Consider the following 19,674-nt stretch of genomic DNA (forward strand, 5'->3'; position numbering starts at 1 on the left):
GATTTGTTTTTTGGGGTGTGAGCGATCTGTTTTTGGGATCTGAGGGATTTTTTGGGAGGGTGTGAAGGGTTTGCTTTTTGAGATGTGAGGGATTTGGGGTTTGTGATCTGAAGGATCTGGGTTTTGGGAAGTGAGGGGTTTGTTTTTTGGGATCTGAGGGATTTTTTTGGGGGGGTGTGAGGGATTTGTTTTTTGGGAAGTGAGTGGTTTGTTTTGGGGATTTTAGGGATTTGTTTTTGGGATTTTTGGGATTTGTTTTTTGGGAAGTGAGTGGTTTGTTTTGGGGATTTTAGGGATTTGTTTTTGGGATTTTAGGGATTTGTTTTTGGGATTTTTGGGATTTGTTTCGGGGTGTGAGGGGTTTGTTTGCTCCCCCCGGGATTTTCGCCTTTCCCTGGATCCCGATTCCCGGGTATGCCCGGCGGGAGGGATGAGGATTCGGATTCCAGAGGCTGGGATGGATCCCAGGCTGAGCTGAGCCGGGCTCAGCAGCAAATCCCAGCTCTGCCCTGAGCGCTTGGACCTTCCAGCACCCTTAAAACCAGCTTTAAACCCGACCTGGAGTGGGCTGAGCGCCCTTAAAACCAGTTCCAAGCCCCGTTTGGGGGAGCAGAGTAAAACCAGTCTCAAACTGGATTAAGGGGGTCAGAAGGGGCAGACTAAACCCAGTTTCAACCCCGATTTGGGGGGGCCTGAGTGCCCTTAAAACCAATTTTAAGCCCAAATTTGGGGGGCAGAGTAAAACCAGTTTCAAGCCCCATTTGTGGGGGCAGAGTGAAACCAGTTTTAAATCCGATTTTGGGGGGAGCAGAGGGGACAGAGTGAAACCGGTCTCAAACCGGATTAAAGGGGTCAGAAGGGTCAGAGTAAAACCAGTTTCAAGCTCGATCTGGGGAGCTGAGTGCCCTTAAAACCGGTTTCAAACCGGATTAAGGGGGTCAGAGTAAAACCAGTTTCAAGCTCGATCTGAGGGCTGAGTGCCCTTAAAACCAGTTTCAAACCGGATTAAGGGGGTCAGAGTAAAACCAGTTTCAAGCTCGATCTGAGGGCTGAGTGCCCTTAAAACCGGTTTCAAACCGGATTAAGGGGGTCAGAGTAAAACCAGTTTCAAGCTCGATCTGGGGGCTGAGTGCCCTTAAAACCGGTTTCAAACCGGATTAAGGGAAGCAGAGTGAAACCAGTTTCAAGCCCGATTCAGGGGGACAGACTAAAACCAGTTTCAAGCTCGATTTTGGGGGCTGAGTGCCCTTAGAACCGGTTTCAAGCCTGATTTTGGCGCCAGAGGAATTCCAGGATTCCTGGGGAGCTCCAGAATCCCAAAGAAATTTTGGGATCTCCATCCCCACCTCGACCTTTTCCATCCCGAGGAGCTGCTCGGATCCGCCTGAAATTTGGAATTTTTGGGACACAAATCTGGATTTTTTTGATCCTGAAGGATTTCACTCCTGCCTGCTCGGATCCCTCGGAAATTTGGGTTTTTTGGACTCCAAAACTTTTGGATTTTTTTCAGAAACAACAAAAAAATTTGGACTTTTTTTGGACACAAATCCGAATTTTTTCTTCGGTCCTGAAGGATTTCGCTCCCTGCTGCTCAGATCCCTCTGCAATTTGGATTTTTAATTATTCCGGATCTTTCTCACCTGGTTAATTTGGATTTCTTTGGGTTTTATTTCTATTTCATGCCCGGCTCCTCCATCCTGACCTGGATTTGGATTTTTTGGACACAAATCTGGATTTTCTCGGTGGCTGCTTGGATCCTTCTCAGCGGCTCCATTGGGATTTATTTCAGAGAAAAATCTGAATTTTTATTGCTCCTGGAGGATTTCCCACCTGGCTCCTTCACCCTGACCTGGTTCTTTCGGATTTTTTGGACACAAATCTGATTTTTTTTGGTCCTGAAGGATTTTGCACTTTGCTCCTTGATCCTCACCTGATAAATTCGGATTTTTTTTGGACACAAATCCTTTTTTTTTTGGTCCTTAAGGATTTCCCACTCAGCTCCTTGATCCCAACTGAATAAATTGGGATTTTTTAGGACATCAATCAGATTTTTTGATCCTTAATAATTTCCCACTCAACTCCTTGATCCCAACTTAATAAATTGGAATTTTTTGAGCACAAATCCAATTTTTCCTCACTCTCAGACCATTTCCCTGACTTCTTGATCCCAACCCGATAAATTGGAATTTTTTTGGGACACAAATCCGATTTTTTTGGTCCTTAAGCACTTCTCACCAAACTCCTTCATCCCATCTTAATAAATTGAAATTTTTTGGGACACAAATCTGATTTTTTTTGCTCCTTAAGGACTTCCCACCCAGCTCCTTCACCCCAACTTAATAAATTGGAATTTTTGGGGCACAAATCCATTTTTTCCTCACTCTCGAACCATTTCCCACCCGACTCCTTGATCCCAACCTGTTAAATTGGAATTTTTTGGGACAAAAATCCGATTTTTTGATCCTTAATAATTTCCCACTCAACTCCTTGATCCCAACTGAATAAATTGGGATTTTTTAGGACATCAATCGGACTTTTTTCTCCTTAAGGACTTCCCACTCAACTCCTTGATCCCAACCAGATAAATTGAATTTTTTTGGGACAGAAATCCAGATTTTTTTGCTCCTTAAGGACTTCCCACCGGACTCCTTGACCCCACCTTAATAAATTGGAATTTTTGGGGCACTCTTGGACCATTTCCCACTCAACTCCTTGATCCCAACCGGATAAATTGAAATTTTTTGGGACAGAAATCCAGATTTTTTTGCTCCTTAAGGACTTCCCACCCGACTCCTTGACCCCACCTTAATAAATTGGAATTTTTTGGGACAAAAATCCGATTTTTTTGCTCCTTAAGGACTTCCCACCCGACTCCTTGACCCCACCTTAATAAATTGGAATTTTTGGGGCACTCTTGGACCATTTCCCACTTGATTCCTTGATCCCAACCGGATAAATTGAATTTTTTTGGGACAGAAATCCAGATTTTTTTGCTCCTTAAGCACTTCCCACCAAACTCCTTGATCCCAGCTTAATAAATTGGAATTTTTTGGGACACAAATCTGATATTTTTTTGTTCCTTAACCATTTCCCACTCGACTCCTTGATCCCAACCTAATAAATTGGAATTTTGGGGGCACAAATCCAATTTTTTGATCCTTAAGGACTTCCCACCCAACTCTTTGATCCCAACCAGATAAATTGAATTTTTTTGGGACAAAAATCCGATTTTTTTGCTCCTTAAGCACTTCTCACCCAAGTCCTTCATCCCAACTTAATAAATTGGAATTTTTGGGGACAAATCCATTTTTTCCTCACTCTCAGACCATTTCCCTGACTTCTTGATCCCAACTTAATAAATTGGAATTTTTTGGGACACCAATCCGATTTTTTTGATCCTTAAGCATTTCCCACTCAACTCCTTGATCCCAACCTGATAAATCGGGATTTTTTGGGACACAAATCTGATTTTTTTTTTGTTCCTTAACCATTTCCCACCCGACTCCTTGACCCCACCTTAATAAATTGAATTTTTTTGGGACAGAAATCCAGATTTTTTTGCTCCTTAAGGACTTCCCACCCGACTCCTTGACCCCACCTTAATAAATTGGAATTTTTGGGCCCCCTCTCCCGGCATGGGGCGCTGCCGCTGGCTGCTGCTGCTGCTGTGGCTGCTGTGTCCCCAGCTGTGTCCCCGCGCGGGGACAGCGCCCAGGAGGGGCAGGAAGGGCAGGAAGGAGCCCCCGGAGCCCCTCAACGCCTCCCTGGCCAACAGCCAGGAGCACCCCAAGGTGGGTCCTGCCTTTATTCCCACCTGGAATGGGATTTTCCTGCTTTTTCCTGCCTTTTTCCTGCCTTTTCCTGCCTTTTCCTGCCTTTTCCTGCCTTTTCCTGCCTTTTCCTGCCTTTTCCTGCCTTTTCCTGCCTTTTCCCGCCTCCTTTGGTGAATTTTGGGGTTTTTTTTTGGGGTTTATTTGGAGGATTTTCGCAGGTTGGGAAGGGTGGGGAAGTTGTGGTGGGATGGAATTTTTGGGGATGGGGTTTGGGGGGATTTTTGGGAATAGCGGAGGGGGTTGGGGGATTTAGAGCAGGGTTTGGGAATTCTGAGAAGGTTTTGGGGAATTCTGAGAAGGTTTTGGGGGAATTCTGAGAAGGTTTGGGGAATTCTGAGCAGATTTTTGGGGAATTCAGAGCAGATTTTTGGGAATTCAGAGCAGGTTCAGGGAATTCAGAGCAGCTTTTGGGAATTCTGAGAAGGTTTTGGGAATTCAGAGCAGCTTTTGGGATTTCAGAGCAGATTTTTGGGAATTCAGAGCAGGTTCAGGGAATTCAGAGCAGATTTTTGGGAATTCAGAGCAGGTTTTGGCAATTCAGAGCAGGTTCAGGGAAATTCAGAGCAGGTTTGGGGAAATCTGAGCAGATTTTTGGGAATTCAGAGCAGGTTTTGGGAATTCAGAGCAGATTTTTGGGAATTCAGAGCAGATTTTTGGGAATTCAGAGCAGGTTTTGGGAATTCAGAGCAGGTTCAGGGAATTCAGAGCAGATTTTTGGGAATTCAGAGCAGCTTTTGGGAATTCAGAGCAGGTTTTGGGATGGGGAGTGGGAAGGGCGGTGAGAAAACTTCCAGGGAGTCTTTCAGAATCTTTTGGGATTAATATTTTTATGGGATTTTTGGGAATAGCAGAGGGATTCAGGGAATTCTGAGCAGCTTTTGGGGAACTCTGAGCAGATTTTGGGGAATTCAGAACAGGTTTTTGGGAATTCAGAGCAACTTTTGGGATTTGGAGCAGGAAGGGCAAGTGAGAAAACTTCTAGGGAGTTGTTTGGGATCCTTTAAGGGATATTTTAATGGGATTTTTGGGAATAGCAGAGGGGTTTGGGGAATTCCAAGCAGATTTTGGGGAATTCAGGGCCGATTTTGGGGAATTCGGAGCAGATTTTGGGGAATTCAGGGCAGATTTTGGGGAATTCAGAGCAGATTTTGGGGAATTCAGGGCAGATTTGGGGGAATTCAGAGCAGATTTTGGGGAATTCAGGGCAGATTTTGGGGAATTCAGGGCAGATTTTGGGGAATTCAGGGCAGATTTTGGGGAATTCAGGGCAGATTTTGGGGAATTCAGGGCAGATTTGGGGGAATTCAGAGCAGATTTTGGGGAATTCAGGGCAGATTTTGGGGAATTCAGGGCAGGTTTGGGGAATTCTGAGCAGATTTTGGGGAATTCTGAGCAGATTTTGGGGATTTCAGGGCAGGATTTGGGATGAGGAGCGGGCAGGGAGGGAGGGAGGGGATCCCCACCGTCCCTCGCGGAGCCGCGGGTTTGTCCCCACCCTGTCCCCACCCTGTCCCCACCCTGTCCCCACCCTGTCCCCACGGGTGACCCCGGGGCCTTTGGTCAGGGCCATCGGGGCCGGCAGTTGCCGTGGGAACTGCGGGACAAACCGGGAATGCCAAAAATTCCCACCAAATCCGGGAACAATCGCGCTGTGCCGGGAATATCCCGATTAATTGGTTCTGCTTGGGCGGGTCTGGGGCTCTGCTCCACGGAAATTCTCATTGAAACCAAAAAATCCCCATAAAAATTCCCATTTGCCGCTGATTTCCCGCTAAAAATCCGCGTTTTCCTGCTGGTTTTTTGGGATGTGCTGCAGGGTTCTGCTGCCCCAGCAGCTGGAAAAAGATTTCTGAGGGATTTTGGTGCTTTTGACTTTTCCTGGTCCCTCAGTGCCCTCCCAAAAGCAGCAGGATCAGCCTCGGATGGATTTTTACATCCCCTGATTACCTGTGTGGGTTTTCCATGGAATTTTAAAGGATTAGAAAAAGATCTCTGAGGGATTTTCAGAGCTTTTGACTCTTCCTGATCCCTCAGTGCCTTCCCAAAAGCATCAGGAACAGCCCGGGCTGGATTTTTGCATCCTCTGGGTGGGTTCTCCATGGAATTTCAGAGGATTAGGAAAAGATCTCTGAAGGATTTTCAGAGTTTTTGACTCATCCTGATCCCTCAGTGCTTTCCCAAAAGGAGCAGGATCAACCTGGGCTGGATTTTTTACATCCCCTGATTATCTGTGCGGGTTTTCCATGGAATTTGAGAGGATTATCAGAGTACAGGGAGTCCCAGCAGTGGGAAAAAGATCTCTGAGGGACTCTGATCCCTCAAGGATCTTCCCGGGCTGGATTTTTACATCCCCTGATTATCTGTGCGGGTTTTCCATGGAATTTGAGAGGATTAGACAAAGCTCTCTGCGGGATTTCCAGAGGTTTGGCAGCGCTGTCGCGGTGTCTCCGCAGCTCCTGGAGGCCGCAGACCCGCGGCTCACGGACCCCCGCAGGACCTGGATCTCCTTCGTGCACCGCCCCGACGACGGCAGCAGCTCCAGGAGGAGATGCAAAGGCAAAGACAAGAAACTGGTGGGGTTTGAGCTCCCTCCCCTCCTGCTGCTCTTCCTCGGGGTTCCAGCTGTGCCCAGCCTCGGGAATGCCGAGTTTCCTTTTTTTTTTGGTGTTTAATTTCTCTGTTTTTGGAGAGTTTTGGGTCTTTTTGCTCTGGGGGAGGAGAGGAGAGGAGAGGAGAGGAGAGGAGAGGAGAGGAGAGGAGAGGAGAGGAGAGGAGAGGAGAGGAGAGGAGAGGAGAGGAGAGGAGAGGAGAGGAGAGGAGAGGAGAGGAGAGGAGAGGAGAGGAGAGGAGAGGAGAGGAGAGGAGAGGAGAGGAGAGGAGAGGAGAGGAGAGGAGAGGAGAGGAGAGGAGAGGAGAGGTGGGAATTTGGAATCAGCCCCTCTCAGGCTGGGCCTTTTTTTTTTTTTTTGGGTTATATTCCCATTCAGTCAAAATAAAATCTGTATTTTTATTCTCCTTCCAAGAGATAAAGTGCAAGTGTTGATGCTTTGGGAAGGGTGAGCTGGAACAGGGACTGGGCAGAGCTGGAGAATAAAGCAGAGATTTATTGAAAGGAATTTGGGGCACACCTGGGGCAGGGCAAGAACCTGGGCAGGGCTGCAGCCAAGGTGGGCACAAAATGGGCACAGAATTGTCACAGAATGAGCACAAAATAGGCACAAAATGAGCAAAAAATGGGCACAAAATGGGCACAAAATGGGCACAAAATGGTCACAGAATGAGCAAAAAATGGGCACAAAATTGGCACAAAATGGGTACAAAATGGACAAAAAATGGGCACAAAATGGGCACAAAATGGGTACAAAATGGTCACAGAATGAGCAAAAAATGGGCACAAAATTGGCATAAAATGGTGGACTGGTCATGAGGTCTCACACTTTGATAAGTTTTGGTCCATTTGCTCATTGAGGTTTAATTGTCCAATTGCAGCTGCAGGTTTTGGGGTCCCATCCTTCTCGTTCCTCCCTCAGCCCCCCTTGTTTGTGCTTTTTGCCCTGAACCCTTGTCCCAGCTGTCCTTGGTGTGCAGCAGGAACAGGATTTGTTTTGTGTCCCTGCTGTGTGCAGTGACCCCGAGTGTGAGCTCAGAGCCTGGAATACAGCAAAGATAAAACTTAAAGCATCAATACCCCAAAGGATCAATTAATCAGGGTGTGGCCAAGTGGTTTATTTCAAATTAACGAGCCGGGCAATGCTCGGTCACGCGGCGCTTGGGCAACCTTGGGTTCTTGTCATGATTTCCTTAATTTGAGGACTCAGGAATTTTGTGGGAACAAACCCCTCGCGTTGCTGATGTCCCTGTAGGATTTTGTGCCATTTTGTGTGGTTTTAATCCCGATTTTCCCTTTGTTTGTTCCCTCAGCGAGGCCTGGTTGGGCCCCCGGGGCCTCCGGGGCCTCAGGGACCTCCGGGAGCCCCCGGGGCTGAAGTCACCAGGGAAGTTCTTCTGCAGGAGTTCAAGGAGATCTTAAAAGGTAAAAGCTGTTAAAAGGCAAAAGATTCCAAAAGGATATTAAATGTTGGAGTTTAGAACATTCCTGTGGCCACCCTGGAGGGTTTGGAGACCGGACAGGGGGTCTGGGGTCTGTCCAGGGGGCTCAGTCAGACCCACACAGATCCCAGGAGGACACTGCCTCTGATCCCTGCCATGGCAGTGAACACTCACATGCAGGAAGAATCACAAACCCTAAGAATTTAAAATAAGTAGTGGATGGTTTATTATAGAATATAAATATAGAAATCAGGATTCTCAGTATATGGGGCCTCACACAGAGCCCAGGAGGGCACTGCCTCTGATCCCTGCCATGGCAGTGAATGTCCACAGTGTGTGAAGAATCACAAGCTGGGAGAATTCAAAATAAGCAGTATTTAGTTTATCATAGAATGTAAATGTAGAATCCAGGGTTCTCAGTATATGGGGCTGAAGAGACAAGATGGAGGAATTGGGGAGTGGCCCCTGTGCTCCTTGTTCTTGCTCTCGTCCCCATCTTGTGCTGAGTTGGATTTTAGAGATTGGTTTAGAGTAGAACTGACATGTTAGCATAGGCAGTAGGCATTGGTACAATTTTGTCAATAAAAAGTTCATTGTGGACAGTGGTTGGGTCAGGGGTACTGTACATAAGGTGTGGGGCTCTCTGAGCCGCCCAGTCCCCCGCGTGTCCTGCTCTGCTGGGGACGCCCTGCAGAGCTGGGACACAACTGAGATCAGGGACCCTGCCAGGGAGGCCTGGCAGAGCTGGGACACAACTGAGAGAATGAAGAATAAACAACCTTGGAAATGTGCACTGGGGACTCAGCTTGTCGTCTCTACCTCTGGTGTGAAACACCCAGGGCAAAGAGAAGCCTGAAAACCTGATTAACTCTGGGAACAGCAACCCAGGGGAAACTCCCAGGGAACAGCAACCCTGGGGGAACCCTGAGCACCTCGGGGAACACCAACCCCGAGGAGAATCTCAGGGAATCAACAACCCTGACAATTAAAGGGAAAGGACATTAAAAGCTGCAGGAGCTTTGTTTTGGTGAAGCACCAGGACAAATCAAGGCCTTCACCCCAAAGCTTTCCCTGGCGAGCAGAAATGTTCCCCCGGTGCTGCCGGGCTCAAATGGAACATCCAAGAGCAGAATTCCAATGGTTTCATTGGCAGGCCATTAAATGAAGATTTGATTTCATTTTATTTCATTTTATTCCCCTTTTCCCCTCAGAGGCCATGGAGCACTGAGCCTCCTGCAGGAGGTTCCATTCACAGGAACACAAATGGACAGACCCCTAAATGGAGATTTTATTTATTTTATTTCATTTTTTCCCCCTTTTCTCCTCAGGAGCCATGGAGCACCAAGGCCTCCCTGGCCAGTTCAGCCCAGCCCAACCCGCTGCCCCCGCTGCTGCTGGCCCTGCAGGAGGTTCCATTCACAGACCAGACCCTTAAATGAAGATTTTATTTATTTTATTTCATTTTATTGCCCTTTTCCCCTCAGAAGCCATGGAGCACTGGGCCTCCCTGGGGGCTCCAGCCCAGCCCAGCCCTCTGCCCTCGCTGCTGCTGGCGCTGCAGGAGGTTCCACTCACAGGAACACAAATGCCCAGACCCTTAAATGGAGATTTTATTTATTTTATTTATTTTATTTCACTTTTTCCCCTTTTCCCCTCAGAAGCCATGGAGCACCAAGGCCTCCCTGGGGGCTCCAGCCCAGCCCTCTGCCCTCGCTGCTGCTGGCGCTGCAGGAGGTTCCATTCACAGACCAGACCCTTAAATGAAGATTTTATTTATTTTATTTATTTTATTTATTTTATTCCCCTTTTCCCCTCAGAAGCCATGGAGCTCTGAGCCTCCCTGGGGGCTCCAGCCCAGCCCAGCCCTCTGCCCTTGCTGCTGCTGGCGCTGCAGGAGGTTCCATTAACAGGAACAGGCCCTCCACTCAGGGTTTTATTTAAATTTATTTAATTTTCTTTATTTTATTCCCCTTTTCCCCTCAGAGGCCATGGAGCACCGAGCCTCCCTGGGGTCTCCAGCCCAGCCCAGCCCGCTGCCCCCGCTGCTGCTGGCGCTGCAGGAGGTTCCACTCACAGGAACACGAATGCCCAGACCCTTAAATGAGTGTTTTATAAGGGTTTTATTTAATTTTCTTAATTTAATTTAATTTTTTTCCCTTTTCCCCTCAGAAGCCATGGAGCACCGGGCCTCCCTGGGGGCTCCAGCCCAGCCCAGCCCTCTGCCCCCGCTGCTGCTGGCCCTGCAGGAGGTTCCATTCACAGGAACACAAATGCCCAGACCCTTAAATGGAGATTTTATTTATTTTATTTATTTTATTTATTTTATTTATTTTATTTATTTTATTTCACTTTTTCCCCTTTTCCCCTCAGAAGCCATGGAGCACCAGGCCTCCCTGGGGGCTCCAGCCCAGCCCAGCCCAGGTTGCTGCTGCTGGCGCTGCGGGAGGTTCCATTCCACAGGAACACGAATGACCAGACCCTTAAATGAAGATTTTATTTATTTTATTTAATTTTCTTTATTTAATTTAATTTTTTTCCCTTTTCCCCTCAGAAGCCATGGAGCACCGAGCCTCCCTGGGGGCTCCAGCCCAGCCCAGCCCTCTGCCCCCGCTGCTGCTGGTGCTGCAGGAGGTTCCATTCACAGACCAGACCCTTAAATGAAGATTTTATTTATTTTATTTATTTTATTTATTTTATTTCCCTTTTCCCCTCAGAAGCCATGGAGCACCGGGCCTCCCTGGGGGCTCCAGCCCAGCCCAGCCCTCTGCCCCCGCTGCTGCTGGCCCTGCAGGAGGTTCCATTCACAGGAACACAAATGCCCAGACCCTTAAATGAAGATTTTATTTATTTTATTTCATTTTTTTGCCCTTTTCCCCTCAGAAGCCATGGAGCACCGGGCCTCCCTGTGGGCTCCAGCCCAGCCCAGCCTGCTGCCCTCGCTGTTGCTGGCGCTGCAGGAGGTTCCATTCACAGGAACACGAATGCCCAGACCCTTAAATGGAGATTTTATTTATTTTATTTATTTTATTTCACTTTTTCTCCTTTTCCCCTCAGAAGCCATGGAGCTCTGAGCCTCCCTGGCAGTTCCAGCCGCTCCCAGCCCTCTGCCCCCGCTGCTGCTGGCGCTGCAGGAGGTTCCACTCACAGGAACACGAATGCCCAGACCCTTAAATGAAGATTTTATTTATTTTATTTATTTTATTTAATTTTTTTCCCTTTTCCCCTCAGAAGCCATGGAGCACCGGGCCTCCCTGGGGTCTCCAGCCCAGCCCAGCCCGCTGCCCCCGCTGCTGCTGGCGCTGCAGGAGCCGCCGTGGCCGCGGCGCGTGGAGGAGGCGTTCCACTGCAAGCTCAAGGGCCACGTGGTGGTGGACAAGAAGACCTTGGTGGAACTCCACAACTTCCAGTCGGTGAGGGATTCCAGAGAATTCCAGAGAATTCCAGAGAATTCCAGAGCCATCCCAGAGGCCGTGGGGCAGCCCCAGCTCCCTGCTGGGCTCCTGCCCCATCCCAGAAACTCCTCCGGGGCTGGGGGGAGGATGAGAATCCATGCGGGAGGGACGTGGGGATGGGGAAGGAGCTGCTGGTGCATTCCTGGATCCTTCCCGAACTTTCGGCAGCCAGGCAGGATCAGCCCCGAGGCGTGGGCAGGAGCTGCTGCCTCATTAATTAGCAGAGAAAATGGGACTAATTAAGCCATCCCAGCAGGGAGCGTGGGCTGCTGCTTCCCAAGCCTCAGGGCTTGGGTGCCCAAATCCTTCCTAATTTTTCCTGGCTGGGAGCTGCTGCGGGAGGCTGGGGATGCCAAGCTGGGACAAGAAGGGGCTGGTTTGGGTTGTGCCCTGTGGAAAATGGGAATTCAGAGCCAGGAGCAGCCCAGGGATGGAGCCAGGAGCAGAACAGGGATTCGGGATCAGCACAGGGATTCGGGATCAGCACAGGGATTCGGGATCAGCCCAGGGATTCAGGATCAGCACAGGGATGGATTCGGGATCAGCACAGGGATTTGGGATCAGCACAGGGATTCAGGAGCAGCACAGGGATTCAGGAGCAGCACAGGGATGGATTTGGGATCAGCACAGGGATGGATTCGGGATCAGCACAGGAATTCAGGAGCAGCACAGGGATTTGGGATCAGCACAGGGATGGAGCCAGGAGCAGAGCAGGGATTCGGGATCAGCACAGGGATTCAGGAGCAGCACAGGGATTTGGGATCAGCACAGGGATGGATTTGGGATCAGCACAGGGATTTGGGATCAGCACAGGGATTTGGGATCAGCACAGGGATGGATTTGGGATCAGCACAGGGATTTGGGATCAGCACAGGGATTTGGGATCAGCACAGGGATTCAGGATCAGCACAGGGATTCGGGATCAGCACAGGGATTCGGGATCAGCACAGGGATTCGGGATCAGCACAGGGGTGGAGCCAGGAGCAGCACAGGGATGGATCTGGGCTCAGCACAGGGATGGGTTTGGGATCAGCCCAGGTTTAGATCTGAGCCCAGCCCATGTTTAGATCTGAGCCCAGCCCAGGTTTAGATCTGAGCCCAGCCCAGGTTTAGATCTGAGCCCAGCCCAGGTTTAGATCTGTGCCCAGCCCAGGTTTAGATCTGTGCTCAGCCCAGGTTTGGATCTGAGCCCAGCCCAGGTTTAGATCTGAGCCCAGCCCAGGTTTAGGTCTGTGCTCAGCCCATGGATCTGGGCTCAGCCCAGGTTTGGATCTGGGCTCAGCCCATGGATCTGGGCTCAGCCCAGGTTTAGATCTGAGCCCAGCCCAGGTTTAGGTCTGTGCCCAGCCCAGGTTTAGGTCTGTGCCCAGCCCAGGTTTAGGTCTGTGCTCAGCCCATGGATCTGTGCCCAGCCCAGGTTTAGGTCTGTGCCCAGCCCAGGTTTAGGTCTGTGCCCAGCCCCGGTACAGCCCCTCTCTCTCTCTCTCTCTCCCCGCAGCCGCTGGCCAAGGGCGCGTTCCTGCGGGGCTCGGGGCTGAACCTGGCCAGCGGCCGCTTCACCGCGCCCGTGGGCGGCATCTACCAGTTCTCAGCCAGCGTCCACGTGGGTGAGTGCGCCGGGAATGCAGAATGCAGCGACAAAAACACCGAGGGGTTTGGGCATTGCCTGGGTCCTTCTTCTTCACCTTCCTCTTCCTCCTTCTTCTCGGCTTTGGGTGATCTTTTCTAATCGGTTGGGATCCACCTCTGGCCATCAGGGCAGAACCTCTGGGATAATGGATTCAAAAAAGGGATCCAAGGTGGATCCATCCAGATCCTTTGGAATAATGGATTTTAAAAGGGGATCCAGGGTGGATCCATCAGTGATAGAACCCCTGGGATAATGTTCCCCCCTGTTCTTCCCAGTTCAGTTCCCCCGTTCTTCCCAGTTCAGCTCCAACATTCCCCCTGTTCTTCCCAGTTCAGTTCCCCCGTTCTTCCCAGTTCAGTCCCAACATTCCCCCTGTTCTTCCCAGTTCAGTTCCCCCGTTCTTCCCAGTTCAATCCCAACATTCCCCCTGTTCTTCCCAGTTCAATCCCAATGCTCCCCCTGTTCTTCCCAGTTCAATCCCAACATTCCCCCTGTTCTTCCCAGTTCAATCCCAATGCTCCCCCTGTTCTTCCCAGTTCAATCCCAACATTCCCCCTGTTCTTCCCAGTTCAGTTCCCCCCAGTTCTTCCCAGTTCAGCTCCAACATTCCCCCCTGTTCTTCCCAGTTCAATCCCAACATTCCCCCTGTTCTTCCCAGTTCAGTTCCCTCCAGTTCTTCCCAGTTCAGCTCCAACATTCCCCCGTTCTTCCCAGTTCAGTTCCCCCCTGTTCTTCCCAGCTCCCCCCTGTTCTTCCCAGTTCAATCCCAATGCTCCTCCCTGTTCTTCCCAGTTCCCCCCTGTTCTTCCCAGTTCAATCCCAGTGCTCCCCCAGTTCTTCCCAGTTCAGTTCCCCCCTGTTCTTCCCAGTTCCCCCCTGTTCCTCCCAGTTCAATCCCAGTGCTCCCCCAGTTTCTCCCAGTTCAGCTCCCCCTGTTTCTGCAGACCACAGCGAGCTGAAGGCCAAGGGGCAGCTGCGGGCCAGGGACAGCGTGCGGGTGCTGATCTGCATCGAGTCCCTGTGCCACAGACACACGTGAGTCCCTCCGGGGCACTGGGGACAATCCCTTTCCTCAAATTCCTGTATTTCCCAACATTTCGGCCAACTTGGGGAGGTGGAGTTCACCAAAAGTGGATTTTTTAATCATAAATTCTTATAGGGTTGTTCTGCATAGCGTCCCTCAGGTGTTGTTTTAATTCTGAGTTTTAACTTCTGTGTGTTAATCACCTAATAATTAGTGCTATTTATAGTGATAATGATGAAATATTATCATTATTTAGTAATATTTAATTGCCTAAATAGAAAACAATACACCCAAATTACTTTTATTTATAATGATGATTATGAAATATTATAAATAAACTATTATTTATAGTAATATTTAATTGCCTAAATAGAAAACAATACATCCAACTTACTATTATTTATAGTGGGTAATAATTAGTAAATAATTATACATAAATTATTATTTATTAATATAAGCTGTGGGAGTGATCGGGATGGATTTGGGAGAGATCCTGGAGTGATCAGGATGGATTTGAGTGATCAGGATGGGTTTGGGACAGATCCCAATGCCAGGAGAGTGATCAGGATGACTTTGGGACACATTCCAGGGTGATCAGGATGGATTTGAGTGATCAGGACAGATTTGGGACACATCCCAGAGCAATCAGGATGGATTTGATCGATCAGGATGGATTTGATCGATCAGGATGGATTTGGGACATATCCCAGAGCCATCAGGATGGATTTGATCGATCAGGATGGATTTGATAGATCAGGATGGATTTGATTGATCAGGATGGATTTGATAGATCAGGATGGATTTGATCAATCAGGATGGATTTGATCGATCAGGATGGATTTGGGAGAGATCCCAGAGCCATCAGGATGGATTTGATCAATCAGGATGGATTTGATCGATCAGGATGCATTTGGGACATATCCCAGGGCCATCAGGATGGATTTGATCGATCAGGATGGATTTGGGACAGATCCCAGAGCCATCAGGATGGATTTGATCGATCAGGATGGATTTGGGACACATCCCAGAGCCATCAGGATGGATTTGATCGATCAGGATGGATTTGGGACACATCCCAGAGCCATCAGGATGGATTTGATCGATCAGGATGGATTTGATCGATCAGGATGGATTTGATCGATCAGGATGACTTTGGGACACATCCCAGGGCCATCAGGATGGATTTGATCAATCAGGATGGATTTGGGACAGATCCCAGGGTGATCAGGATGGATTTGATCGATCAGGATGGATTTGATCGATCAGGATGACTTTGATTGATCAGGATGACTTTGGGACACATCCCAGAGCCAGGCGAGCGTGGCTGGCACGGAAGGCGCAGCGGGAGCGACGCGAGCCTGCCCGGACACACTCCCTGTGGAATTTCCTGGGGACGCCAGCACCCACCCACCACCCACCCATCCATCCATCATCCATCATCCATCATCCATCATCCATCCATGGGGCTGGAAAAGCCCCAGGCTCGGGATGAGCCCTGGGAAGCCGCGTGGAAGGCGGCCCCGGCACGGGCGGGGTTTGGGCAGGACCCGACACGGCCCCGGCTCAGGAGGCGCCAAGGGGCTCCCACCTTTCCTTATCCCTGAAAAACACGTCGGGACTTGCACTGGGAAAGGGAGAAACAACCCAAAAAAGGAGGAAAGGGGTTGGGTTCATTGGGAAAACAAGGGAAAAGAAGGAATTTTGATGTTTGGAAGGGTTTAAAGGGGGGTTGGAGCAAGCTGGGATGGTTGGAGCTCTGCCCTTGGGAATGAGAAGATCTTTAAGGTTAATTCCATAATTAATTTCATAATTCCATCATTCCATCATTCCATCATTCCATCATTCCATCATTCCATCATTCCATAATTAATTCCATAATTCCATAATTCCATAATTAATTCCATGATTCCAGCTGCCTCAAAAATAAAACAGGAGCAGCTTTTCCTCGCTACAGGAATGATGGAAAAATCCACCAAAACCTCTGGATTTGGATACAGAACTCAGCTGTGGGCAGGGAGGGAGGAACCAGCCAGGCAGCGGCAGCTTAAAACTGAGTTAAACTCAGCTTAAAACTGAGTTTAACTGGGCTGGGCTGGTTGTTGCTGTCCCAAAATCCTGGGAATTCCTCAGGGAAAGCTCTCCCTGATCCAGAGGAGAACTCTGGAGGGGTGATGGGAAGCTCTCCCTGCATTTGGAGCTGCAGCACAATTATTGAATGAATTTTTTTTATTATTTTTTTTTGCTCGTGTGCCATCCCTGATCTCAAAATCCTCCCCCCCAAAAAAACCCCAAATTTTGCCCTTTCTCGCACAGAAATTTGGGAGACAAACCTTCGATCCCTGGAAAAGGAATGGATTTCTGCTCCTTGCAGGACAGATCCAAACCTTTGGGTTTTCAGCCCCTGCTCCAGGTGGGGATAGAGAGGAAAAACCTGGAAAAACCTCGGGGAAAAAGGTGGAACCCATCCCTGCCTCTGGATGAGTTCTGTATCCAAAATCCGGAGGTTTTCATGGATTTTCCATCATTCCTGCAGTGAGGAAAAGCTGCTCCTGTTTTATTTTTGAGGCAGCTGGAATAATGGAATTACGGAATTATGGAATTAATTATGGAATTAATCTTAAAGATCTTCTCATTCCCAAGGGCAGAGCTCCCACCATCCCAGCTTGCTCCAACCCCCCTTTAAACCCTTCCAAACATCAAAATTCCAGTCAAAATTCCCCTTTTTTGGCCCAACTGCTCCGATTTCCAGGGGAATTGAGGGATAATTGTCCTTCCACGCACGACTGAGGGGTTTAATCTGTTTATTTCTTATTTTAGGTCCTTGGAAGTCATTGCTGGGCTGGAGAGCAACAGCAAAATCTTCACTATTTATGTCCACGGGTTGCTGCAGCTGCAGGTGAGGCCCTGAAAATTCAAAATTTCTGCCCCAAATCTCGGGGCAGGAAAGGATTTAGGAACTTTTTTAATTCTACATTTAAAGGAGGGAATTTCCTCACCTGGGGCAGGATCAGGAGGAAAAACCTGACTCAGTTTCCCTACTCGCAATCGAGGGACAGGGGGAAGGTTCCCTCCAAGAAAAATGAAATTATTCTGGGAAATTTTGGATCAGTTTTCCTTCCCCAGCTCTGCCTTGGCATTGCCAAGATCCCAAAGGAATTCCCAACTTCCCGAGAGGCCCTGGAGCCGCTGCACCCAAAAAGTGCCAGGGCAGGAAAGGGTTTGGTAAAGGATTGATAAAGGATTTGATAAAGAATTTGATAGAGGATTTGATAAAGGATTTGATAAAGGATTTGATAAAGGATTTGATAGAGGATTTGATAAGGGATTTGATAAAGGATTCGATAGAGGATTTGACAGAGGATTTGATAAAGGATTTGATAAAGGATTTGATAAAGGACTTGATAAAAGATTTAATAAAGGATTCAATAAAGGATTCGATAAAGGATTTGATAAAGAATTTGATAAAGGTTTTGATACAGGATTTAATAATGGATTTGAGAAAGGATTTGATAAAGGATTTGATAAAAGAATTAATAAAGGATTCGATAAAGGATTCAATAAAGGATTTAATTCATAAAGGATTTGAGAAAGATTTGAGAAAGGATTTGATAAAGGATTTAATAAAGAATTTGATAAAGGATATGATTAAAATTTTGATAAAGGATTTGATACAGGATTTGATAAAGAGTTTGATAAAGGATTTAATAAAGGATTCGATAAAGATTTAATTGATAAAGGATTTAATACAGGATTTGATAAAGGATTCGATAAAGAATTTGATAAAGGATTTGATAAAAACACCGCCAGATTTCTTCCACTTCCCCACTGGATGCCCAGGGCGGACTCAGCTGAATTCCTGCCGGTGAAATGGGATTTTTTTCCCATTTTTCCCTGGAAAATGTTGGATTTTCCCTGTTCCCTCCCCAGGCCGGGCAGTACTGCTCCATCTTCGTGGACAACAGCGCCGGCGCCCCGCTCACCATCCAGGGCGGCTCGGACTTCACGGGAATGCTGCTGGGGGCCTAGAATTCCCAAAATTCCCAAAATTCCCAAATCCCGGGGATTGGATTTCACGGGAATGCTGCTGGGGGCCTAGAATTCCCAAAATTCCCAAATCCCGGGGATTGGATTTCCCAGGAATGCTGCTGGGGGCCTAGAATTCCCAAAATTCCCAAATCCCGGGGATTGGATTTCACGGGAATGCTGCTGGGGGCCTAGAATTCCCAAAATTCCCAAATCCTGTGGCTCGGATTTCTCGGGAATGCTGCTGGGAGTTTAGAAATTCCCAAATCCCGGGGTTTGGATTTCCTAGGAATGCTGCTGGGGGTAGGAATTCCCAAATCCCCAAATCCTGGGCTTGGATTTCACGGGAATTCTGCGGGGAGTTTAGGAATTCCCAAATCCCGGGGTTTGGATTTCACAGGAATTCTGCTGGGAGTTTAGGAATTCCCCAAATCCCCAAATCCTGTGGCTCAGATTTCCCGGGAATTCTGCTGGGGGTGTAGGAATTCCCAAATCCCGCAGCTCAGATTTCTCGGGAGTGTTGCTGGGAGCGTAGGAATTCCCAAAATCCCCAAATTCTGGGCTCGGATTTCACAGGAATTCTGCTGGGGGCATAGGAATTCCCAAAATCCCCAAAATCCCCAAATCCCAGGCTCAGATTTCCCGGGAATTCTGCTGGGGGCGTAGGAATTCCCAAATCCAGCAGCTCGGATTTCTCGGGAGTGTTGCTGGGGGCGTAGAATTCCCAAAATCCCCAAATCCTGGCATCGGATTTCACGGGAATTCTGCTGGGAGTTTAGGAATTCCCAAATCCTGCAGCTCGGATTTCTCGGGAATGCTGCTGGGGGGGGGGGGTAGGAATTCCCAAATCCCCAAATCCTGGGCTTGGATTTCTCGGGAATTCTGCTGGGAGTTTAGGAATTCCCCAAATCCCCAAATCCTGTGGCTCAGATTTCCCGGGAATTCTGCTGGGAGTTTAGGAATTCCCAAAATCCCCAAATCCTGTGGCTCGGATTTCTCGGGAATTCTGCTGGGGGCATAAAAATTCCCGAAATCCCGGGGTTTGGACTGAAAAAAATCCCCTCCCTCTGACCCTGCGGTCCCTCCCCAGCTCCCTCAGCTTCGCTGCTTTTCCAGAATCCCGAATTCTCCTTTTTCTCCTCCTGGGAAAAGAACAAACCCCGGGGAGCTCCAATCGCGCCTCACCGGGGTGTTCACTGTAATTTGATTTTTTCACACAGCACGGGGATTTTGGGGGGTTTTGGGGGATTTTGGGGTTTTTTGGGAGGTTTGGAAATGAAGGATTGAGATGGGAAATAATAGAAATAACAGAAATAACAGAAATAACAAAAATAACAGAAATAACAGAAATAACAAAAATAACAGAAATAACTGAGTGATTCTTTCTGTGTGGTGGGGAGGGAGGGACAAGGATTTTTCCTGTTTTTTCCAAGGGGTTGGGAATGGTTTAAATCCTCCCCCAGGTTCAGAATCGGAGCTGTTTGAGGAGGAAAATGTTGAATTTTCACCCAAGGCCTGAATTCTTTAATTGGGCTCCTCGATATCAAAATAATTCCTTGAGGATCACAAATCCCTCCCTGCCAGGGTGGGAAAGGCAAAGCCAAGGGGAGCACGGATCCCTGCTGGGGTTTTAAAGAAATAAAATTGTGAGTTTTGTTAAAA

General features: G+C 48.4%; 1 protein-coding gene and 1 long non-coding RNA gene across 8 annotated transcripts; one reads left to right on the forward strand and one right to left on the reverse strand.

The window, feature by feature from the left end:
- Positions 1-171: 171 nt before the first annotated feature.
- On the reverse strand, positions 172-3,693 carry LOC134560892 (uncharacterized). The gene is made up of 2 exons (XR_010082819.1): positions 3,599-3,693; positions 172-2,885 (listed from the first exon to the last, which is right to left on the reverse strand). It is a non-coding gene; the product is annotated as an uncharacterized LOC134560892 (long non-coding RNA).
- Positions 2,879-19,279, forward strand: C1QTNF12 (C1q and TNF related 12). Of its 7 annotated transcripts, none has more exons than XR_010082817.1 (9): positions 2,879-3,791; positions 6,287-6,406; positions 7,755-7,866; positions 11,112-11,293; positions 12,834-12,942; positions 13,910-14,000; positions 16,807-16,885; positions 17,917-18,397; positions 18,514-19,278. XR_010082817.1 is itself a non-coding variant. In XM_063417329.1 (9 exons), exons 1-9 carry the CDS (start codon positions 3,636-3,638, stop codon positions 18,013-18,015), a joined length of 948 nt encoding a protein of 315 aa, XP_063273399.1. In that variant the 5' UTR covers positions 2,879-3,635; the 3' UTR covers positions 18,016-19,279. The 7 variants fall into 7 exon arrangements, 5 of the variants coding, with proteins under 5 accessions (XP_063273399.1, XP_063273398.1, XP_063273397.1 ...); XR_010082818.1 differs by having other exon boundaries at positions 18,698-19,278; XM_063417329.1 differs by adding an exon at positions 9,368-9,447 and having other exon boundaries at positions 11,192-11,293; positions 17,917-19,279.
- Positions 19,280-19,674: the final 395 nt, after the last annotated feature.

This window comes from Prinia subflava, chromosome 21 (genome assembly GCF_021018805.1).
Source record: "Prinia subflava isolate CZ2003 ecotype Zambia chromosome 21, Cam_Psub_1.2, whole genome shotgun sequence".
Taxonomy (NCBI): domain Eukaryota; kingdom Metazoa; phylum Chordata; class Aves; order Passeriformes; family Cisticolidae; genus Prinia; species Prinia subflava.

Coding starts and splice junctions, on each gene's coding strand:
- C1QTNF12 (XM_063417329.1), top strand. CDS start 3,636: ATGGGGCGCTGCCGCTGGCTGCTGCTGCTGCTGTGGCTGCTGTGTCCC. Junction 3,792..6,286: donor ACAGCCAGGAGCACCCCAAG/GTGGGTCCTGCC, acceptor GTGTCTCCGCAG/CTCCTGGAGGCCGCAGACCC. Junction 9,448..11,191: donor TGCTGCTGGCGCTGCAGGAG/GTTCCACTCACA, acceptor GCGCTGCAGGAG/CCGCCGTGGCCGCGGCGCGT.